At 36.0% G+C, this 23,133-nt stretch overlaps 2 protein-coding genes across 5 annotated transcripts in view; both read right to left on the bottom strand.

Annotated features, from left to right (window-relative positions):
• dnajb6b (DnaJ heat shock protein family (Hsp40) member B6b) overlaps positions 1-15,571 on the bottom strand; it is a 31,141-nt gene extending 15,570 nt beyond the window's left edge. Inside the window, exons 1-6 of one of the 3 annotated variants that reach the window (XM_077229105.1) lie at positions 15,240-15,548; positions 8,133-8,254; positions 6,227-6,336; positions 5,027-5,080; positions 4,803-4,907; positions 105-233 (exon numbers count right to left, since the gene is read on the bottom strand). In XM_077229105.1, the coding sequence (XP_077085220.1) occupies positions 105-233; positions 4,803-4,907; positions 5,027-5,080; positions 6,227-6,336; positions 8,133-8,197 (463 nt within the window). In that variant the 5' untranslated portion in view covers positions 8,198-8,254; positions 15,240-15,548. Of the gene's footprint in view, positions 1-104; positions 234-4,802; positions 4,908-5,026; positions 5,081-6,226; positions 6,337-8,132; positions 8,255-13,053; positions 13,116-15,239 lie in introns of those variants that run through there. The other 2 variants (XM_077229106.1, XM_077229107.1) reach the window with 2 other exon arrangements.
• Positions 15,572-19,036: 3,465 nt separating this feature from the next.
• ube3c (ubiquitin protein ligase E3C) overlaps positions 19,037-23,133 on the bottom strand; it is a 33,116-nt gene continuing 29,019 nt past the window's right edge. For both annotated transcript variants that reach the window (XM_077229108.1, XM_077229109.1), the window contains exon 24: positions 19,037-20,886. In XM_077229108.1, the coding sequence (XP_077085223.1) occupies positions 20,716-20,886 (171 nt within the window). In that variant the 3' untranslated portion in view covers positions 19,037-20,715. The remainder of the gene's footprint in view (positions 20,887-23,133) is intronic.

The following is a 23,133-nucleotide window of genomic DNA, read 5'->3' on the forward strand; positions in this document are numbered from 1 at the left end:
AAAGATGACGATGATGATAATGATGATGTTCAAATACACAAAGTATGGCAATCTTACCCAGAAGTACTTTTGAATTTTCACTGGCTACACACAGATTTACATACCAGTGTTAAACCCAGAAAAGGCAGGAGCGAATGGAGAAAATCCAGGAAAGAATGAACCTGTCGTCCTGCTCCTGCTCACACCCCTATGATGCCGCCCACCACCAAAGAAATCTTCAAAGGGGTCATCAGCTAAAAAAAACACACAAAAAAACGTTTTTTTCAAATTTTTGTTTGTAAGACATGTTCAAATAAAGTGGTTCCAGATTAACAATTAATCGAGAACTACTGAACAACAGATTTACATGCTTGATAGATATCACAAAGATCACGGAAACATTCACCAACAGCACAATATTGTTTTACAGAACCTTTTTACAGCATCTAAATATGGACACAGTGAGGAAAATCACTTTTCTGAATTCTGCCATTCAAAAACAAAGTAAAGAAAATGAATTCCTGATTATTTATTGATGAACAGGATAGCCAGAGGGACGGGGCTGACAGGTGACCTCAGCAAACTTCCAAGGGGGCCACGGTGTGACTTACAATTACTTAACTATAAAAAAAAAAAAAAAAAATAGGAATACTAAAGATGTACACTCAAATTATATACTTATTTTCCCCCTAAATAACTACTGAATTACATATAGAATATTGAGTCCTCTGGAATCAGAAAATGCATCATGGTTAAATTATTTAATATATTAATACTCCCAGTTTCTATGAATAAAACGGTTTGAAAACAAGCAGCGTCATCATAGTTACAGCAGAAACACCAGTGACCTTTTGCCACTCAGAGTGAGGAAACTGCATTTAAAGGGAACCCGTTTTTCATGTCATGGATTGCTTTAAAATAAAAATAATAAAAATAAATAAAAAGTTTTCATCATAACTGTGGTATGACAAACACAACATCTTCATAACTGTGGCATGACAACAATGAGCATTTTGACTTGTCAGAGATAAGCCATTTGAAAAAGCTCATAAATGTACGGTGCGTTTGGTCAATTTGTTTAAGGAAAGTTATGAATATACGGTAAGTGTCAAACAAGTAGTAAATGATCGAGTAAATGATTCTATCCCAGGTGACTTATAATAGTGAGAATCTCCCTGAAGCAACCTGGAGTTATCCGTTAAATACTGAAGTGCTACGTGCATTGCTCAAGGGCACATCAGTGATGTCTCATGATCCTTTCATGCAGAGCTCGAACCCACACATTTTCGGTTTCCAGCTTTGAATAAATTGCACATTTTATTTTTTCTGACCTGTTCATCGGAATACTAGGTTGATGGTGTCTACAAATGTCTATTTTTATTCTTTCTCATAATGTTGGGTACAGTGTCGCAATGTAGAGATACAGTATGTCAGCAGAAACATCCCCAAATCAATGTTTCTCCATTTTCAGGCACTCAGCACCTTCACATGAACCTTTCCCAGCTCCTTCAAGCAATTTGATTTGGCAGGCAGAACCATGCCTGATATCTTCTCCAACACATGCACAGCACACACAGTTATTCTAACCCACCCCCAACTTTGTCATGGCTACATAAACACAAGTAAACACCATTGACCTTCAATCATCAAGGATGGTGTTCCTGAAACATTCACATGTATTCCCGCATCTATTTGACTGCTGTATAGAAATAATCCTAAGTAGTTTGACATTTTGCTCACAGATGAACACACATGCGAACACATTAATGTTGTTGAACAACTCGTTCCCACTCTCTGTAGCGGCCTAGAGCTATAAAAGCATTCCCCTTCTCTTACTGCTCTTTTATTCAGAAGCTATTTCTGAGAACATTCCTATTGGATGATGCACAGTCTCTTCTCGTCCCACTGGTCTGAGCGCCCTCGCCATATTTAGAGTGCCTGTATGTTTTACACATATCCCGTTGAGCAAGGCTCGACATTAACGCTTCTCCGGGACAAATGGATCTTTTGAAGGGACAAGTAAAAGAGAATTTTACTTGCCCGACCGGACAAGTAGCCTGATTAGAACGTTTATAAGAAAATAACTAGGAAATCACTAAAACGACAAGTACAAAACGAGTAAACGATAGTGGATAATAAATGTAGTAGGCCTACTGACGGTAACAAGGTTGTGCTGTTGAGGCTCGCGCAGCCTCTTGAGGAGAAATGTAAAACAAATGAGCACAGCACACACTAAGAAATTCAGTTAACAACATACTGCCAATAAAAAAGTCGAGTTTTTATACGTTTAAGATATGATACAGTTGACGAGTAGAACTGTATGATACAGTTGACCTCACACGACTATTGCAGTTTACCCGAGTACCATCACAATTGAAAATGTGACATTGATTTCATACAACAGTTCATTAAACAGTTACATTTTAGATGCAATATTGATGGTTTTTGTTCAGTTTCAGCAGTGAAAATAGTTCCATACAAAGATCACAGCACTGACAGCAGAAGCATTATGCATCTCACAGCAACACTCAAACGTGTTTTCATTACTGAATGATTCAGCGTTTTGAACAAATCGGTTGAGTCAAAGATTCAATGAACCATTCATAAACATCCGACTCATTCTTGAATGAATCAGTTGCTTGAACGAATCGTTTGAATTAACAAATCAATGACTCGCTCATTAAGACTGTCGCCTGCCGCCTCCGACTTGGGGTTTAGTGTTAAAAAGTATAAACGTTCCTTATTTGTACATTTAAAACAATCTCATAACATTAATGCAATTGTAATTTTACATTTAATTTGATCAGCCCTACCTAGGGTAACAGTCCTATAGTGTCTTATTATTTTAAATAATTGAATTTAATGATCACATTTAAGAATTTGAATTTAATGATCACATTTAAGAATTTAAAATGAAAGATGAAGCATACATTTAATAAGATTGGAGGGGGGGGGTGAGCTTTAAAAGTGCAGATATTAGAATATGCAGAATTAAATATATCAAAGCTAATTGAACACTGATGAGAATATTGCTTCTGAATAAATTATATTTACAACACACACAAAAAATTCCAAACATGCACCTTTTTTTCCTCGGACAAGTGAATAACAGATTTATTTGTCTGAAGGACAAGGACATGAAAAGGCTTAATGTCGAACCCTGCGTTGAGCCATTTGTTCCCAGCAGTAGGATCAGTGGGCATGGGGTAGCACTTCAGTATTTAATGGATAACTGAAGCGTGTCATCTATGATCAGCCCAACAACACTATTTTTTACTAGTTCATCAATACCTATATCAGCATTAATGCTTTTTACTAAGTTATTCAACAACATATGAAATCATAGTGACTACGGACTCTCAAGCTCTAAAAAGATATTTATATTATGCCATTATTCTTGGAAAATCCTCTGAAGACTTGGAATGTAGCACACAAGTCGTGCTTTCATGGTGCTTTTAAGTCCTATTCTAAGCTTGACAGTCTGTTATTAACTGTTGTATAGACTAAAAAAGAAAAGAGTCAAAATTGAGTTTCTTTGTGTTTTATAGCAAAAAAAAATTTAAACAGCATACTTGTGTGAAATGACAAAGTAAAAATATATTTTATGTATAAAAGGTTTTTAAAAAAAAGCTTTTAATAAAGTGAATAAAATTGTTCCCATAACACACCAATGTTAAGAGCAAATTTTTGTGAATATTTTTAGTGAGCAATATAATTATGGTAGATTAACAGAAAGTTAATCGATTAATGAACCAAAGCTCCGATTAGTTCATGCCAAACCTAATTATAACTCAAACCACGTTATTACTTTCACAGAGACACTGTGAGAGATTAAATGACCTTCAGTTCCTCTCTTTGGGAATTTGTTCTCATTTTTCACTGACAATAACCTCTTTATTCTGGAAATATGCAGGTTAAATGTGTTTTTGCCATTGAAAACTGAAATAGAGAAAAATTATTTGTAACACTTTCTATGAAGTCCATGCTTATGAATTATATGCTCATAATCCATTATAAACTGATTTATAAGTATTAATTAGCCAGTCATATGGTTCCATCATGAATGTTAATTTTGATTAGTTAAAATCTAGATCTTCTCAGCCATATGAATGATATTGATTATAGCAGTTTGAAATTATAATTAAAAAAATAGTTGCAGTGTTTGCTCATATGTAACATTAAAAAATTTTTTAATGTTTTAAATCAACTTTTTGTATTAATGATTTCTGTTACATTTACAAATAAACAACTTAACAGGATGCAATTTTCCTAAAGCAAAGGTTAAGAAATCATGTTTTCACTTTACTTAAAGCCATCAATGATGCATTTATAGAGGATAGTAACTGTATTATTACTCACAATAAGTATTTATAAGAAATCAGCACAGCTATTAATAAAAATAGATTCACTTTTTTTTGACAGAAATAAATCTGAATTACTAAAAGTAATTGTAACTATAATAAAAAAACATAGCAATGCAGGTTGCATCTTTATAAATACATTCATGGAACTGTACGACTAGCTAATTAATACTTCTAAATCAGTGTATAATGGATTATGAGCATGCACATTGAAAAAACAAATGCATGACTTATAAAATGTAACTATATCTGTTCTTATAATGCAGTATTGCTCTTATATCTGTTCTTATATTGTAGTATTGGTCTTAATGTACTTATAGAATAGTAATACTAAACCGGCTATAATTCATTACAAGCATGGGCTTCATAAAAACTTACCAAATTAATTTATGTACTCTTTTTCGATTCCACCTTTATTTTTCGCTTCATTAAATCAATATAAATTATTAAGTATGCACCTACCAAAGAAATCTGCAAATGGATCTCGGCCTCCAAAGAATTCCCTGAAGACATCATCTGGATTACGGAATGTGAATCCACCCATGAAATCCTCATCATAATGGCCACCTTTCCCAACAAGAAATATACATTACAGGATAATTGTAATAATTACAGGAAAACCACATTTCCAAAAACAGGTAAAAATGTGAACAGACAACTCCTATATAAAGAACAACTTCACTGACCTCTATTGGACAATCCTTCTTTACCATATCTATCATACTGTCTCCGTTTGTTTTCTGTATGAAAGAGAAATGCTGCTTTTAGTTTCACACAAAACAGACACAGATTAATGAGGTTTATAATAACTACACACTACTCCCACCACACCTACACAACATCAGAGCCAATAAAGGGTGCCGTTCTGTGCCAAAACTATGGTTTATAACATAATGAAGTTGATTGTGACTACAAGCAATGATCAATGCTTAGGCAAACATTTATACCTACATGGACAACAAATGCAATCTCCTCACTAGGAACTTGAGTCTATAAATAATGCAACATATGCAGCCTTCACACACCCATGTAAACACACACACACACACCAAATATTACCTTTACCTCAGAAAGGCACACTGTTGCCATTTGCAAGCTTACTGAAACCTATTTTAGGATGATTCTAATACTCGTGTGACAATCTATACCATGCACATTTAAATACAGTTTTTTCTACAGGGCTTAAAAAGGAAAGATGACATCCATCTATTAATCACCTGCATTCAGCTAGGACACAACTAATAATATTCCATAAAAAGATCAGAAGCAGATGTGCAAGGACAACCACTAAAGAAAGGACAAATAGAACTGGCCATTTTCAAACAGTTGAGAAATGTTGGCTTGTACAGTCAAGATTTAATCCAGGGTACTGGGACTCTCTGGTTTTGCTCCAAACTCCTTCCTATACTGAGGAGGTGTGCCATACAACATGTTTAAAACATTCATGAATCAAACATTTCAACTACTGAATGCCTTATTAGACTATCACAGCTCATTCTGGATACAGCTCTTTAAGCTTTATGCCGTTTTTAATCAGCATAAAGGGACTGTCTAATGGGCATTCATTCCACAACAATTTGTTAATGTCTCAAGTCACCTATTTATTTTAGTAAATTAAAAACACTCACTCTCAAATAAAAATGAACAAGGCATCATATTGGAAAAAATGGTAACACTACAATGTCCTTGTTACATGTTACATGTAGTTACTGTAGTAATAACAATCAATTATGCATAATTACATGCAAACCAAACCCTAATCCAACCCTATAGTAAGTAGATGTAGTTAATTATTATTACTCGGTACTTAAATGAGTTAGAAGTAGAATTACACTATAACATGGACACCTTAAAAGAAAGTGTAGGCAAACATTAATAGCCAATACCATCTGACAGGACTTCATATGCTTCTGAGATCTCTTTAAACTTGATTTCTGCCTCTTCTTTTATTTCTGGGTTTTTGTCTGGATGCCACTTTAGTGCTTGTTTTTTGTACCTGTAAAAAAACACACACACACACACACACACTCATTAAAACAAGTCTTGTTAAGAGTGAACAACGGCAAAAAAAAGTGCTTCATTCTTAGTATATACAAAATTACGACAACATTGCTTAACATTTAGAAGTACAGCAAATATGAGGTTCATTAAATAAAACCTATGACATATGCAGTTTAGGGTACATTGCCAATTAAAAAAAAAAGACAAAGTAGTTGGAGTTAAATATTTTTGGATGCTGCTAATTAATTTATTATCATCATGCATGCAACTTTTATGAACTATTAACGGACCATTTAAAATGCACCAGTAAAGACAATAATTAAAAGTCATGGTGTGTTTTGGGGGGGGGGGGGGGGGGGGGGGGTGACAAGACCTAAGATATGTTTTTCACCAAAATTCTTGATCCTGATTTAAAACCAGACTTTAACAATGATTAATTAATGTCACACAATGATTAATTTTACATGCACATGTATATTATGGTCTTAAATCTCACACATTTGTTATGGGTTTAAAGTAAGAGTTATAATATTTATACATTACAATGAATAATTTGTGTCTTTGAACGGTCAAGTACTGCACTGTCCTCATTTATGATGCTAGCACATCACTGCATTACAAAGTCACACACCATTTAACAACCACTTTCAATAAAGGTCATTCTGCACAATACAACTTCGGTAGGTGTGAACAGGTCAGCACCTCTGCACACTAAGTCTGAGTCAGCGATACACACCCGACCAGCAGCGTCAATGGCCTAAACCAAACACTCCATACACCAGGGGATTTGTCCTTTGCACATCTTTTAATAGTGTTTGCCCTCTGTAGCTCTTTGCTTTGAATTTGCTGATGATTATGAGGGGAATTTCTAGTGACCTACAGAATCAGGATTCAATAGATGCTTGCTTACCTGAAAAACAAAGGACTAAACACCCTTAGGGAGGTAGTAGATGAATAAGGCACGGGGCATAAGCAAGGACACAACGTGTCTGAATATTGAATGGTGTACGCTCCTCATCTATCCATATACTCCATTCCCTTTCTCTGTGTCCATTTTTTATTTTAAAACACTTTACTGGTATGACTGTTTACATGCATACAATACAGCCAAAGCATTATGCACAAAACAAGTAATGAGAAGAGAAAGAAATATACAATATAACACACAATAAAAAAATAATAATAAAAATAATATGATATAATAACTATTATTATTATTATTATTAACACATTTATCAGGACATTAAAATGTATAAAATAAACTAATAATATGTATAAAACAGTCTTTTAATTAATAGACAAAATATGGAAAAAAATGAATAAATGGTTTCTGAGGGTGTGCAGCTGAAAAATTAATTTTGCAGCAATTGATGGGTAGCCGTCTTCCCCCAATAACATCTGCATTTGATCAGTATCTGAAGAACTATAAAACTGTGGCATGAGGTTAGCGATTTTGTCAAAGTATTTCTCTTTATTTAAACCACAGTGTCTGTCTCAACCTCACCAGTGTCACAGAGAGTACAAACTCGTTCTTCTATTGGCAGTCATGTCTGTGTCTGCCTTTTTCTATTGCCAAACTGTATCAGTGTAATCACAAAGTGCTGATTTTTATTTACCGAGAACATTAAAAGCGATGCATTGAGACAAACACACAGTAATAACGCTAGCAGCAAAGATGTCTCACATGGATGGTATCAACTAACCCCTGCTGTGTTGCACAGTCACTGTTGTCATTACTGACATACGTGTACAAAAATAGATGGCCATGATGACAGAACACAGAGTACTTACGCTTTCTTTATATCGTCATGGGATGCATTTTTCGTCACACCCAGGATCTCGTAATAATCCCCCATGGCTCAGGTTTTGTTTTGTTTTTCACTCCACTGGATGACAATTTTTCAGCAGTGGCCCTGGAAAGAGAGTGAGAAATCTAGTTGAAGACATCCAACAAACAGAGGGTGTGTTTTGGTAGCTATGTGGGTGTGTGGCTACTGTGAGGGACAACCTCAAACAAACCAACATGTCATGTGAAAGCAGGGTTCTACATTACACCGCTTACATAAGCATTTATAAGGAACCGACTGATTCATGACTATTTGTTATTCACTCTTGGCTCCGGTGTAAGATTTCAGTTTCCTTTGGGAAATCCTATTATCTTCTAATCTACATGTCCATACTCCAGCTTGGTTTAACCCTAATAAGACATGAGCATAGTAAATATAATATATAAATAATTTTCAAAAAGCAGTTTACATATGTTCTTACAGCATTTACTGTATATAACCCATATATAACTCTTAAAACCTACAAGCCATTTTTAAAATCGCTTTGAGTCATCTCAAATCTAAACTTCTAATGAAGAACAAAATGTCATTGCTTTCAAACAAACAGGGGCCTAATACCCAGTTCCAATAGCTTTCCAGCTGGATCTCATTGGTTATTTATATCTGCAGTGTCCTTCAGGACAGGCCCAGAGGTGATCATGGCACAGCACTGGCTTTCCTCTGCGTTGTCCAAGTAAAGGCTGGAATACACTACACAACTTAACAACTGAACAGATTTTAAAACATTAGGGCATCATACACTTGCCGACCATGTAAATGCTCAGAAAAACTGGCCATCATATACAAAACGAATGAGGATCACGCACTAACAGACTGTAAAGTCGTTCCAAACACAGACTCACACAGAAAGACGTGCCTCGTTGCAAAGAGATGCACGACAAATGAAAATAATATGTGTTCTAAAATAGGCTTAAAATATCAAACATACATGATATCCTCCGACTGGACGAAATCATAGTATGAAGCAGGGCCGTTACTGGTGGGGTGAAAGGTGGAGACAGTTATAGGGGCCCCCACTGCCCAAGGGGCCCACTAAATCAAGTTATGCTACGGTATACATTACCCTACTCTCACGATTCATAAAATATATATACATATTAGGGGTGTAACGATACACAAAACTGACGGTTCGGTTTTCCCACGGTTTTGACGTCTCGGTTCGGTTCGGTTTAGAAAACTAAAAAAAAAAAATATATATATATATACATACAGTCGTTTAAAGAAAAATTGTGTCTTTGTCTTTAAATTTAATTTAATTACAATTAAAAGTTTTCCATGGATTAAAAATCTGCTAATGCTGTAAACTATATAGGGAGCCGCACATTACTATAACATTAAAGGTTAACAACAGAGCCTAGAATTTTAGCCTATATTCAGATGCTATTTATTTTTTAGATATAATAATCAACACATTGTATGAAAACATGTAAACTGAACATAAGGCAGTTTTTGCATTAACTTTACTCTGATTTGTTATTGAAATATATAATAATTTACACAGCTGTCATTTTCATGAAAGATATTTTAAATGTACATTAAATCATCAAGATATAATTAACAGGTTAAGTAAAATATAATATATAGGCTAATATAGTGCATTTATTTAGTGCAAGAGTTAATTTCTCTAGGAACCAACAAGTTGTGGAAACTAAGGGCGCTTTCACACTTGGTTCGATTGCCTGTTCCGAACCCGCGTTCGATTGCTCAACATTTCTAAAGAATGCTTTCAGCACCTTGTTGAATCAATGCCACGTAGAATTAAGTCAGTTCTGAAGGCGAAAGGGGGTCAAACACAGTATTAGTATGGTGATCCTAATAATCCTTTAGGTAAGTGTATACAATATATTACATTGTCAGCTTGTATGCCAGAGAGTTTAATGGAAAACAACAAAAACATTTACAGGTCCTTCTCAAATTAGCATATTGTGATAAAGTTCATTATTTTCCATAATGTAATGATAAAAATTAAACTTTCATATATTTTAGATTCATTGCACACCAACTGAAATATTTCAGGTCTTTTATTGTTTTAATACTGATGATTTTGGCATACAGCTCATGACAACCCAAAATTCCTACCTCAAAAAATTAGCATATCATGAAAAGCGTCTGTAAACGAGCTATTAACCTAATCATCTGAATCAACTAATTAACTCCAAACATCTGCAAAAGATTCCTGAGGCTCTTAAAAACTCCCAGCCTGTTTCATTACTCAAAACCGCAATCATGGGTAAGACTGCCGACCTGACTGCTGTCCAGAAGGCCATCATTGACACCCTCAAGCAAGAGGGTAAGACACAGAAAGAAATTTATGAACAAATAGGCTGTTCCCAGAGTGCTGTATCAAGGCACCTCAGTGGGAAGTCTGTGGGAAGGAAAAAGTGTGGAAAAAAACGCTGCACAACGAGAAGAGGTGACCGGACCCTGAGGAAGATTGTGGAGAAGGACCGATTCCAGATCTTGGGGGACCTGCGGAAGCAGTGGACTGAGTCTGGAGTAGAAACATCCAGAGCCACCGTGCACAGGCGTGTGCAGGAAATGGGCTACAGGTGCCGCATTCCCCAGGTCAAGCCACTTTTGAACCAGAAACAGCGGCAGAAGCGCCTGACCTGGGCTACAGAGAAGCAGCACTGGACTGTTGCTCAGTGGTCCAAAGTACTTTTTTCGGATGAAAGCAAATTTTGCATGTCATTCGGAAATCAAGGTGCCAGAGTCTGGAGGAAGACTGGGGAGAAGGAAATGCCTGAAGTCCAGTGTCAAGTACCCACAGTCAGTGATGGTCTGGGGTGCCATGTCAGCTGCTGGTGTTGGTCCACTGTGTTTTATCAAGGGCAGGGTCAATGCAGCTAGCTATCAGGAGATTTTGGAGCACTTCATGCTTCCATCTGATGAAAAGCTTTATGGAGATGAAGATTTCATTTTTCAGCACGACCTGGCCCCTGCTCACAGTGCCAAAACCACTGGTAAATGGTTTACTGACCATGATATTACTGTGCTCAATTGGCCTGTCAACTCTCCTGACCTGAACCCCATAGAGAATCTGTGGGATATTGTGAAGAGAAAGTTGAGAGACGCAAGACCCAACACTCTGGATGAGCTTAAGGCCGCTATCGAAGCATCCTGGGCCTCCATAACACCTCAGCAGTGCCACAGGCTGATTGCCTCCATGCCACGCCGCATTGAAGCGGTCATTTCTGCAAAAGGATTCCCAAACAAGTATTGAGTCCATAACTGAACATAATTATTTGAAGGTTGACTTTTTTTGTATTAAAAACACTTATTTTATTGGTCGGATGAAATATGCTAATTTTTTGAGATAGGAATTTTGGGTTTTCATGAGCTGTATGCCAAAATCATCAGTATTAAAACAATAAAACACCTGAAATATTTCAGTTGGTGTGCAATGAATCTAAAATATATGAAAGTTTAATTTTTATCATTACATTATGGAAAATAATTAACTATCACAATATGCTAATTTTTTGAGAAGGACCTGTAATTTAATAAATTGCAAGCTTGTGTAGCTGTCTATGGAGGGGAGGGACAGAAAGCTCTGAGCTTTCAACAGAAAGATCTTTATTCGTATCCCGAAGATGAACAAAAGTCTTACGAGTTTGGAACGACATGAGGGTGAGTATTTAATGAAAGAATTAAAATTTTTGGGTGAACTAACCCTTTAATATTGATTAATGTACAACAAATATAACCTAGTTTTGATTTCTTTATTTTGGATTTGCATTAATTTCCCTTTAACCAGCTAAAATGGCTAAATAAGTGTTACCCATGTTGATGCAGCCACAGAAAAACACAACATGATTTGTATTGGCAACATTTAAGCCTATAAATGAAAGATTATATCATACCTGCAGGCCAGCAGCATCCTCAAATTTCACAACAATGTTTGGCAATGCGTAGTCAGTAAGATCTATATATTGTACTTCATAAAAATGGTACACAAACACAAGAACTAATTAATACTGAACATTAATGGCCACAACCAAGGTTGAAAATCTGTTTTAAAAAAAAATTCACAAAATACTCAATAGTTTTTCTGTGGTGGTGTTAGGGCATAATCCGAGGATTTCAATGGAATGGATTTAAATATGACAAAATGTGTTAAAGCACAGTTTTTAGCTGAAAGCACAATCAAAATTAGAAAAAAATATTTACTAAATTACTACAACACAAGGGTGAAAGATATTTAGAACTTTGACTGATGATCCACTTTCTGCAGATGCAAATTCTCGTAATACTTACGATGCACACACCCACTATTTCAAGTCCTCTCTTCCCCAACTTTTGGATCTTTAAGTACATTTCTTTCAAACCACACCTACTGCACAACAGCCAACATTCCTGACTCATACTACAGTCAATCTTTTCCACCTTTTTGAGACAGCCTTTTCATGGACCTATACTTTTAAGCAGCAGTCCCCTCTTCTTCACCCTAATCTTTCCTCTGCCATATCTTCCTCCAAAATCTGTTGCACATTCCTTTGCTACTTGTCATGAAACAGCAGTCAGGGCAAGCTCACAAATGTGTGAACAGATGTGAAATGGCTGCTGAATTCTTTGGAGGTTGTTTTCTGGCTTCTCATAGTGGCACTAAGAGGAGGCTGTCAGCTCATCTCAAAGCAGATCACTTGACTGCAATAACTCTAGCCAAACCTGCACCAAATGACCACAGCTCAGTCAGTTTTAGTTAGTGCAAAATGGTTTAGTGATTTAAAAGGCTAAATTAGACTTCTACATGTGAAAGGCAAAGAGTTACACAACATGAACAGTCCTAAAATAAGTCAGTATGATTGCATGGTAATGTGTCGATGTACAGTGTTGATGAAGGAAAGTACGACAAACCGAATTACCTGCATATGTTGACCAGATGATGCCATAATAATTACAAGACAATTTGTCCATGTGGTCTTTTGTTTTCTCTTCTTTTTCTTTCTTTGCAAATTTAGGAAAGAGAGAGTATTTGACTTGGCAATGTGAGTAACAGATGAGCCATTGCTCTCTAGGGCAATGGAAGTCATTATTTGGCAAGAGTGTGTGACAGACTGAACCAGATGACAGTGTTTCAGGATTAGTATGGCCAACTGAACCAAGTTTCTGACTGTTACAACAAGAAAAGACAACTAAATTAACTTTCTCTTTCTATCTTTGAACAAGTATACAGCAACATTCGTTTGTGTGAATCTGCACAGGACAAAGACACACTTATTTGCAGTAACTTCCTGCATCAACCAAAGACTCTAGAGTAACTTGTTTGTCCAAAAGAGGGACTGTAACAAATAAGGCTGAGGCTATATGAACTACCTGTAAAATCTTACATTTGATCAGTCTGGCAGAACATTAAAATCTGTAATACACTAACTAGGCCTAGCCTATATTATGGACTAAACCAATGTGTTTATGATAATAATGATGATATAATATAATAAATATTGTCCGTCAGACTCAGCCGCAAAACAAACAGCCTAATTCAATTTTTTTTTTACAACTAAAATAACTGGAAGTGGATTAAGTGGAAGTGTGCCTCACACACAAACACACACAAAAAGTTTAAAACCAAGCGAGGCTGTTCTTGCATTTAAATCAAGGTGGATAGAGTTACAGCTTATAAACAAAGTGAAATTAACACTGGTACCTCCTTAAAGTCAAAAACTACACATAGGAGTACCTTTAATAGCATTAATCTCAAAACACTGGGATACTGTACATTGATAAAGCACAGAGAATTATAGGGGAATTTGGTCGGTCCACCTGAAGATGAAGGCTGTCAGATTATGCCATTTCAAAACTTTGTCAAACTGGCTTGTTATGCTACAAACATTATCCATTTCATCTGATGAAAAGATTTGAACAACTTAAAGTGATGCAATTCACTTCAAAATGAAAGGGAAGCCAAACCATTAACATACTACTCTCCATTCTACTGAAATGTAAGACTTATGCTGTCAACTCTGATCTCAAATCAAATTGAGAAAGAAATATTAACCATACCATGAATATGAAAATGTCAGTTTGAAATTGCAGACCAAAACTTAAACTACAGCTCACAAAATAATCAACAATGCATTTAATTAACATCGTCAACATGTAATTAATTCTCTCAATGTAATAAGAAAGCTAGTATCACTTCCACATCCATAGCAGATGTAAACGGAAGCCTGAAAAGGAGAAACGCTGATACTTTCTATAAAAATGAACAACGAGATGACTTTTCTGCCAAACATGCATGAGCTTCAATTCCTTTTCTAGATTTTGCCCTGTCCTAATGCTGTTCTACAAGAATAAAAGTAGCCTACTCGAAGAGCAACGTGATGTCTTAAAGAGTTTAACTCTTTTAACACTATCAAAACTAATCGTGGAAATAATCTCAAGCACGTCTCGGGTTCATTAATTTGAATGCAGCATGTTTACAGGTGTGCGTGAGAAGAAACGGAATGTACTGGAAAGTCAAAGAACATTTTACAAAATTCCGTGACTCATCGTTTCACTTACATAGCCTATACTGTACGTCAGTTTACACACATAAAATAACCTATTTGAAATTTATGTTATTGTTAGCCAACTTATTGGGCGAAATAAAAGCATTATCCTTAAAAAAAGAACAGAACAAAACTATACAAGCCATTGTCCATTATAGGATAGGCTACAATTCAACACTAACGTAAAATCGTTTAAAATTATATCGGAAATGTGAAAAAAAAAACTTTTAGATGTCAAGAGAAATTATGCGGCTGCTGGTTACTGGGAGTCAAAACCTTTGTCTTTTGTAAAATTAGAACTATTAAACATTTATGTATTTATGTCTGCCTAACATTTAAATTAAAAATTATGCTGCTGTTGCTCTCGGTTGTTTTTGTATATGAAAATGCGCTCCAGTGATCCCCGAAGACACTTTGTCCGTGCCTCATATGAACTGCCTGCCTAAACATTTGGGCATCATAGTTGCGAAACTAGACACCCGCACCGTATATGTTTTTTGTCTCGTTTTCATAGCAAACTGAAAAAAACATCAACATATCTCAAGGTTAAACTCACAAACCTTACGTGTCCTTATCCCGGCGCTTTATTTGGACCTCCGATCAGTGTATTCCAATGATGAGGTCGAGTTTCTTTATTTAAAATACTATTTCTGCAGTAATTAGCCTACTCTGTTTGGTCCAAGGTCTGTCCGTTTATAAAATAGTCTCAGGTCAGGTGATCGGAGTAACTTCCCTATATGAAAGACAGAAATGAGTAGACGAATATATGAACCTTTATCACTAATATTGTGCTGGCACTAATCTCTAACCACCCGCCGACCTCTATAAATCGACATGATTCTTGTGCAATTTCGTCACTTCCTGTTACCCAAACAGCTGAAGGAGATTGCACATAAGTGTGATGTGACAGGTAGCTATAGTGTTGTAATATGGGGAATCAAAGGGAAAATTATTCGTCTTCATATCTCAAACATTTGCTGAATGTTTAATCTTCTTAGGAGCAGATAATATGCATTAGCCTATAGGTGGACAACAAATATTTACATAATCCACTCATAAAAATAAATCCAATTTTAAAACTAATATATCAAGCAGAGGACAGAGTTTTATGATCCTGAGACAGAAGAAGTGGAGTGGAAAGTGAAAGTGCAGTTTCCACATTCAAAGCTGGAGTGAAGGGTGAGAGGTCATGACCTGTGACTAGCTGCGCCAATACAATCACCAGTGTTTAATGATCTAGATTGTAGAACAAATCCAATTGAGCTTTAGCAGGTTAATAACCATGCAAATTAGTGATTATAAGCATAACTCCTTCAGACACCATTTATGTTTATGGTTTTATGACTGACAAAAATAGGCACATCTATGTTTTTTTTTCTTTTGCATTCAACCAAATGATTGCATGTTAATAGACAGGATGTGATGCATGCATTGGATTCAGATGTTGCCTTTCCCCCTTCTGCTGCCTTTGAAGTATTCTGGGATGGAGATTGATACCATGGAAATCATGTGGAAGGATATTTTTGTTTTCCTGCTAAAGATAGCTAGACCCTTGTTAGTAAGCAAATGGATTGTATCATTCTCCATATTGTGCTAATTTTTTTTTTAGGGAAAGAATGTGCCAAAAAGCTTGTGCTGGAATCTTCAACTTGTTGATCCAAACTTGGCAGGGAGCACGTAAGAGTCTGTATCCCCTGTTAGACCCCATGTTGAAATTACACATGATTTAACTGGTTAAAGGGATAGTTAAAACTAATCTTAAAGTCTGTTCTGACTTATATTTTTCTGCAGGACAACAAAAGAAGATATTTTGAAGTAACCAAAAGAGTTTCCATTGACTTCTATTTTATTTTTAGTCTATACAATGACTAAAGAACATTCTTCAAAATGGTTCATGTTAAACAGAAGAAAGAAACCGGTTTAGAACAACATTCTATGACAGAATGTTCTTTTGGTGGACTATCCCTTTTAGAGAAATGGTCTCTAAAAGGGATAGTCCACCAAAAGAACATTCTGCCGTTTCATCCAGACGTCAAAGTCAGTAAAAAGAAAGAAGAATGTGGAAAACTAAATTTGTAAGGCTACTCTTTTTTTTTTTTTTTTTTTTTTTTTTTTTTTTGTTCTCTACTGGGAGATAACTATGTTTTATTTATTTTTAAAAAGTTTGACTAATGAAACTGGTATGAGTAGCCTAAAGTGTGTGGTGTGTTACAGACTGCTGGAGAGTATAAAGCAGGCCTATTCATGATGGGATTTTGTGGAACACTGAGAACTAGTGACAGTGTTATGTAAAACGTGTAAGTATTAATAAAGTTTAAATGGGTGGTTCAGGATTTTGGACATCAGACCTCATTTCCAAGTTAGACTGGGTGTTACTTATCAGTGGATACAGTTTTCAAAAAAATTCACCAAGTCCTTCAGTTGCATAGTTTGCCGGTGCTAGGCCAGCGCGCGTCAACGTAATCCGCTAATTTGCCATTAAAAACCGTTTTACCCACTCCACAGTACACCAAAAGCAAATAAATGATAACTCCATGACTATCGATGTAAATGTCGGTTGAGAGAATAATGTTAGAAATCAAACTACTCTTTCATCGCATTGCAATAGTTATACTTTGTTCCCTGTATTTATTAGCAAAATCTACAGCAGTTGTCGAGTGATATTAAGTTACCTAGGCAACCGAGAGAGCCGGTCCACATGACAATCACGCAAGTGTATTTACCTGCGCTGTATTCACAATTTCGAAATGCACACCGAATCACCATGTTGCCAATTCCTTCGCTTAACGTTACAATCGAATGTTCCAATATCATTGTTCAAGGCTACTGATAAATAACATCCAGAACCACCCAAAATCCCAAAATCCTGAACCACCCCTTTAAACTTTATTGTATGAGCTGTATGTCTAAGTATTGGCCAGCAGAGGGTGACAATTTCTTTCCTTTGATCTCACATTTAACCCCCTGTTACATAGTGCACTATTAAACTTTATACAGTGAGATAATACCAATATGTGCCTTTTCCCAATGCGAATGATTCAATTAGACTTTTTATCTTGTAGGCCTAATAACAGAGGTCATGATTTATAAATGCTGCATGCATAACTGATACTACATAACTTCTTTCTAGTTAGTTTCAAAAAACCTCCACAGGGAGGCACCCTTGGTCTTCTAATAATTATTCATCTTTATATGCGGTAGTTAGGCTTACTTATTTATGATACATTAGAGCAACAAAGCAATGAAAAAATAAAATATTTCTAAATCAAAGTATTTGTTATTGTTAATTGATTTAATAATGTAACATTAATAATAATAAGAAAAATATAGTATGGACAGAGATCTTGCATGACAATATTCTTGAAAAGCGATTATGAATTAACAGGCTGTCATTTTGCTGTCAATTCTTTCCAATTTTCTGTTGTTAGCAGTATTTTCATTTTTGAGCAAGCTGTAAAACGTAAACCATGGTAATATTTAATACATCCAGGTTAAATTTGTTTATGTAGGCCTATATAATTACGAATGTGTATTAACTTCAAATCTGTTCAGATTTGCGGCAAATCATCTAAAGTGTCAGATTGTTTTTCTTATATCTTTATAATTATTTTACACATTAAAAAACGCGAGTTTTTTACGACTTTTATAGTTTCTTTAACACGATGGATGGCAATGTACATTCGAATCTTTTCCTGGAAAAAAAGCAACCAAAAAAAACAGACTAAACGTAAAGTTGTTTTTTTAAACCTATTAATGGTTCTTGATGAATTCTCTGAAATTAAATCTTTAAGCTTTCACATTCTGGTGTGAAATGACTTGACCCTAAGTGCAATAATATCATTTCTAAAAGCTATATGAAATACCTTTGGTATATCTTTGCACGTGGATGTGATTGATGGCCAGAGGCATTAACTTTGCCAGCTATAATACATTATAAGGTAATAGACCTAAATAAATCTCCCCATAATTAAGGCCAATTCTTCATAGCTATAAGACAAGTTAGTTTTTTAAGACCCAATTACCCCCGTCTGAGATTGCTGCTAAAATGCTGGAAATTTGGTCAGAATGGGAGGAGTCTAGAGACCCATTCCAATGAGGAAGGTGAGACTGAGGCTGGGAGAATATATGGAGATTATCCAAGGTGGAATAAAAAAAAAGTTCCCCCTGCTCTCCGGCCATTACTTGCTCTCATTGCAAGGCCCTATTAGATTTATGTCAAACGAACACATCCTTAATTTATGTTATACGGATAATGCATCCGTGGTCCCGACCAGCCTCCTTTCTTGTTCCATCACTGGATGTTTCTTTAATTATATGTCAAAGGCCATTAAACTCAAAATGAAATTCAACATCCCAGTTTTTCTTAAATGTTATGTTTAAAAAAAAGATGCTAATAAAAAAAAAAAACATTTAATCATTACCACACATTCTATGACACATAGATTGAACACCTGTCTTTGTCATTCAAAAAAATCATTCAGGGCACATACACTTAAATGTTGGTAAACACATCTTTACAAACAACTTTGCTTGTCCTTGCTCATCATGAACTCTACACATCAGTGTTTGTAAACGATCAGATATTCAGCACCTGTGTGCTGTCATATTACTCATTTACTTTAACAGATGTTGGGAAACAGGTTATTACTGACTAGGTGAGGAGAGAACTTAAAAGTCTTGTACAAATGCTGCGTGAACATTAAAAGATGTAGACAAATACATAGTCGCATATCCATCATCATCAGCTTTCCACCAACCAACATGTCCATACAGCCGTGCTGAACCCAGGAAGTAGCAGCAAAAAAAAACACAATCAGAGGATGCTGACAGCACATACTTCAATCCTCTTCAGTTTACCAAATTGTTCTTTGCTACAGCAGAACTTAGGCATGTCACACTTTTCCTTCATTCATCAATTTGTCTGAAATTAAAAACTCCCCTAGTTCCACTAATCTAAAACTTGCATGTCCTCAAAGTTTCTGTGTTTAATTATTGCACAATGTCAGCATCACTCTCTCCATTGCTATAAAACAAGGCCCAAAATGTGGAATACATAATTACGCAATCTGTGTTTTCTTTGTAAAATGCAATAGAAACATACAGTAAACCTTGAGGCCTGAAATGCAACTAGGAATTGTTGTAATTTAAAAATGAATATTTTTTTTCCAATAATCAGCCAATTTTACGCCATCATTAGTACATGATTCAAAAAAGATGACTCCACACCTGTGCTACTGTTCTACCACTCCTGTTAACCTCACACATCCTGCCATGATTCTAATCTATTCAATTCTTCTGTTGGTGGCACATTAGCCAAACAATAGTATTTAGCCTGCAAAATTAATAGCTCAGAATTTTAAGCGAAAGCTACAATATTAGCACGCCCTGTATCAAGGCATGTGCATTTGTATAGCTGAAGCAGTGTGACCTTAAACCAAGCACAACCTTTAGTATCCCTACTGTGCTGAAGAAATGTCAGGCATGCTGTTACATTGGAGAAACGTATGTTTTAGCTTGTTCTTGAGTCAGCGAGGCTAAAGCATGCATCTTTATTGGTAGACACTCAATATGTGCTGCACTATGGTGACAAACAGCAGTTCAAATTGTAAAATGGAATTGTCTTAAAACATCCACTTCAATGTAAGCAATGCAAAACCAAGGAAAATCTACAAATAAATTTTGCGCTGCCATTTTATTCCCTCTGTATGTCCAACATTCTGATGTTCCTGTTCAATGTTAGTGCTTATGATCAATGGACGCCTTTCCCTGATGCTGCTTTGAGATTATAAATGCATTATTTACATGGTTACTCTTTTTGAAGTAAAAATAAAGCTGAGCATATATTTGTCCGTGCCACAACTTCAAACTGTCCTTCTGCATTTGTTTGTTTTTTTTACGTCCCAACACCTGCAAATCACTGTACATCCACAGCAGACACACTGTCTGTTCATTCTCATCATTTAATATCTGGTCACTATGACAAAAGTCGCAGCTTCTTGCCTGCGTTTCAAGGCCATCAAGGGGTTGACGTATTCCTCAGCTGAGCTCAAAGCCAGCAGAGGATTCAATAGCATAGAGTAACTTGTTCCTCATTTGCTGAGAGTCACAAAACTCTGGTAGCTTGAGAAGGTTCATGCAAGTGCTAGCGGTAGGGAGACGCTCCAGGTCAGTGCCTCCGTTATGGATGCAAAATGCTGGGTACAGCTCCTAGAGACAAAGAGAAAGCGGAAAATCTCATAAACATCTATGAAAAGGAATACTCAACAAACACTTTGAGGGGAAAAAAGTATCTGGAAGAGACAAGAGGAAAATACTTTTCAGTGAAACAAAATCATATTTTAGTCAAGTTGTAGATGCGAGATTGGTCACTCTGTATGTTTGTTTTGTTTTGCATGCAGCCCAGACAACTTAGAAAGACATGTTTTTGTGTCTTCAAATTTATTTAGGCAGTGTCATCGAATTTACAAATTATTCTTATGAGCCAGTTCTTTTAATGAATTATTCAGAAAGACAATACTTGGTTGAATCAGTCTGACAAATCCATCACTGAATGAACTCCTCGAATCAGTCAGGGCGGTTACTGAATTAAAGGGAACATTCGTCAATTTTCAACCAGCTTTGCACTGTTACAATGTCAGTAGTATAAGTGAATGAACAATCTACGCACTTTTTCCATTTTACCAGCACGAAGATAACCTCGTTTATTTTGTTGAAACTACAGATCATACTTTGTCATTTTTGTATCCTGCTCACAGACAGTCGGATCAAGTCCAGTGCATTATGAGTGTTGAAATTTTCCTACCTTTTTTCGCCACAGACATTTTTATCATTTATCTCTAACCGTGTATCGCTGATTTAAAAATAAATAAATAAAATATACATACATACATATATTTATATTTCTACTGCATAGACAGACAACTTTTATTAAACCCTCATCTTGCACATCTGACTCGATTACAGAACTGCAAGTTATCATCAGTTTCAGTGCTGACCGTTTCGAAATGAACCAAGTTTTTTATACTTAAGTTTTGGCAAAATCAGTGTAGGATTGTAAAAACAGTTTTAACACTGTGTCTACACTAGGTGAATTGTTGTCAACCACAGCTTGAGACTGTCTACGAGGAACGCGTCAAAATCAAAGTTCCAATTGTGCTGTTGTCAGAAGTAGCGCAGGCACGTGGTGTTCGTTACATCAGTTTATTTTCAGTATCTGGTCACACTGTGCTCCATTCAGTGTAGACTGTATCACTGATTATAAAACAAAATGCTAAAAAACATTTTAAACAGGCAGCATCTACGCAGATAAATGCAACAAACAACAGCCTAATATCACAGCAACAGCTAAACAGAGAACAGATCTGTAAAAGGTTATAGAAAGAACAACAACATGGGCCTACTGGAAAAATTCTCCACGTGGCTGAGAGGCTCAACCCCGAAATGAACCTGATTAAACCTGCTTTAAGGGGCCAATTTTTCGAACAATTAAGGTATTAAAGTATCGTTCCTTATCGAGAAAATGTCATGATGGGAGCCATCATTTTGAAAAAAGGGTATCCATCATGATTTTTAAATAGCTCACTGTGACAGGGCTATTTCTCCCCTAATGAATTCTGGGATGTTTAACGGCATCTAATTAAGGCTGAGCTGGCTGAAGAGGCAGACGAGGTGGGAGGCCATCTCGCCTTGATCTGTCTCTCTTCGTCTTTTTCCTCTTACTCCTCCTTTCCATCCGTTCCTCAGAGCGTCTGCACCAAAGTCAAATTCATTAAACAGCCCCACTTTAATTTTGGCAGTAGCACGTATCTGTGGAATTGCTCAGAAGCCATGATTTTCCCCCACCCAAATTCATTCAGGCTAAAGTAATCTGCTTTAAACTGATGACAGATATTAAAAGATGCAATAAAGTCAATGAAATGACAATTACTGTCCTTGGTTAGTCTAAGGAAGGCATAAAAACACATTTAATGATTTTTCTGTTCCCTAGATTCTGCTGAGTGTAATAAGCACAACTGACAGACTCTGGTATACAAGAAACAGACTTAAGGTTGAATTTGTGGAGTCTGTGACAATACTAATCCTAAGAAAATAGTTGGTGGATGAAGTAGTCAAAGTAATTTGAAAGCTCTGTATTTTATTTTCTGCGTTTACTGTCAGACGCTATTCTCACATCCTCATTTCCTGGGCTTTGACTACACGCTAGATACAGTCAACATCAAGCAAGAGCCGTTTCAAGTTCAACAGGGCATTTTATCAGTCAGAAGGATTTCACACACAGTGGCACTTGGAAAAGCCTCAAATAACATTACAATGCTAGGGGTCACAACCTCTCTAGCACAAATAGAGGCCAAGATAAGGCATATCCTGATAGCTGTTATAATGTGAAAATGATTTGTTACAATGAGCCTGTTTGCTCGTACACCCTTGTGTAAATTAATGACGAGATACTGCGAC

This window comes from Siphateles boraxobius, unplaced genomic scaffold, assembly GCF_051911475.1.
Source record: "Siphateles boraxobius isolate OS27281-9 unplaced genomic scaffold, OSU_SipBor_1 130, whole genome shotgun sequence".
NCBI lineage: Eukaryota > Metazoa > Chordata > Actinopteri > Cypriniformes > Leuciscidae > Siphateles > Siphateles boraxobius.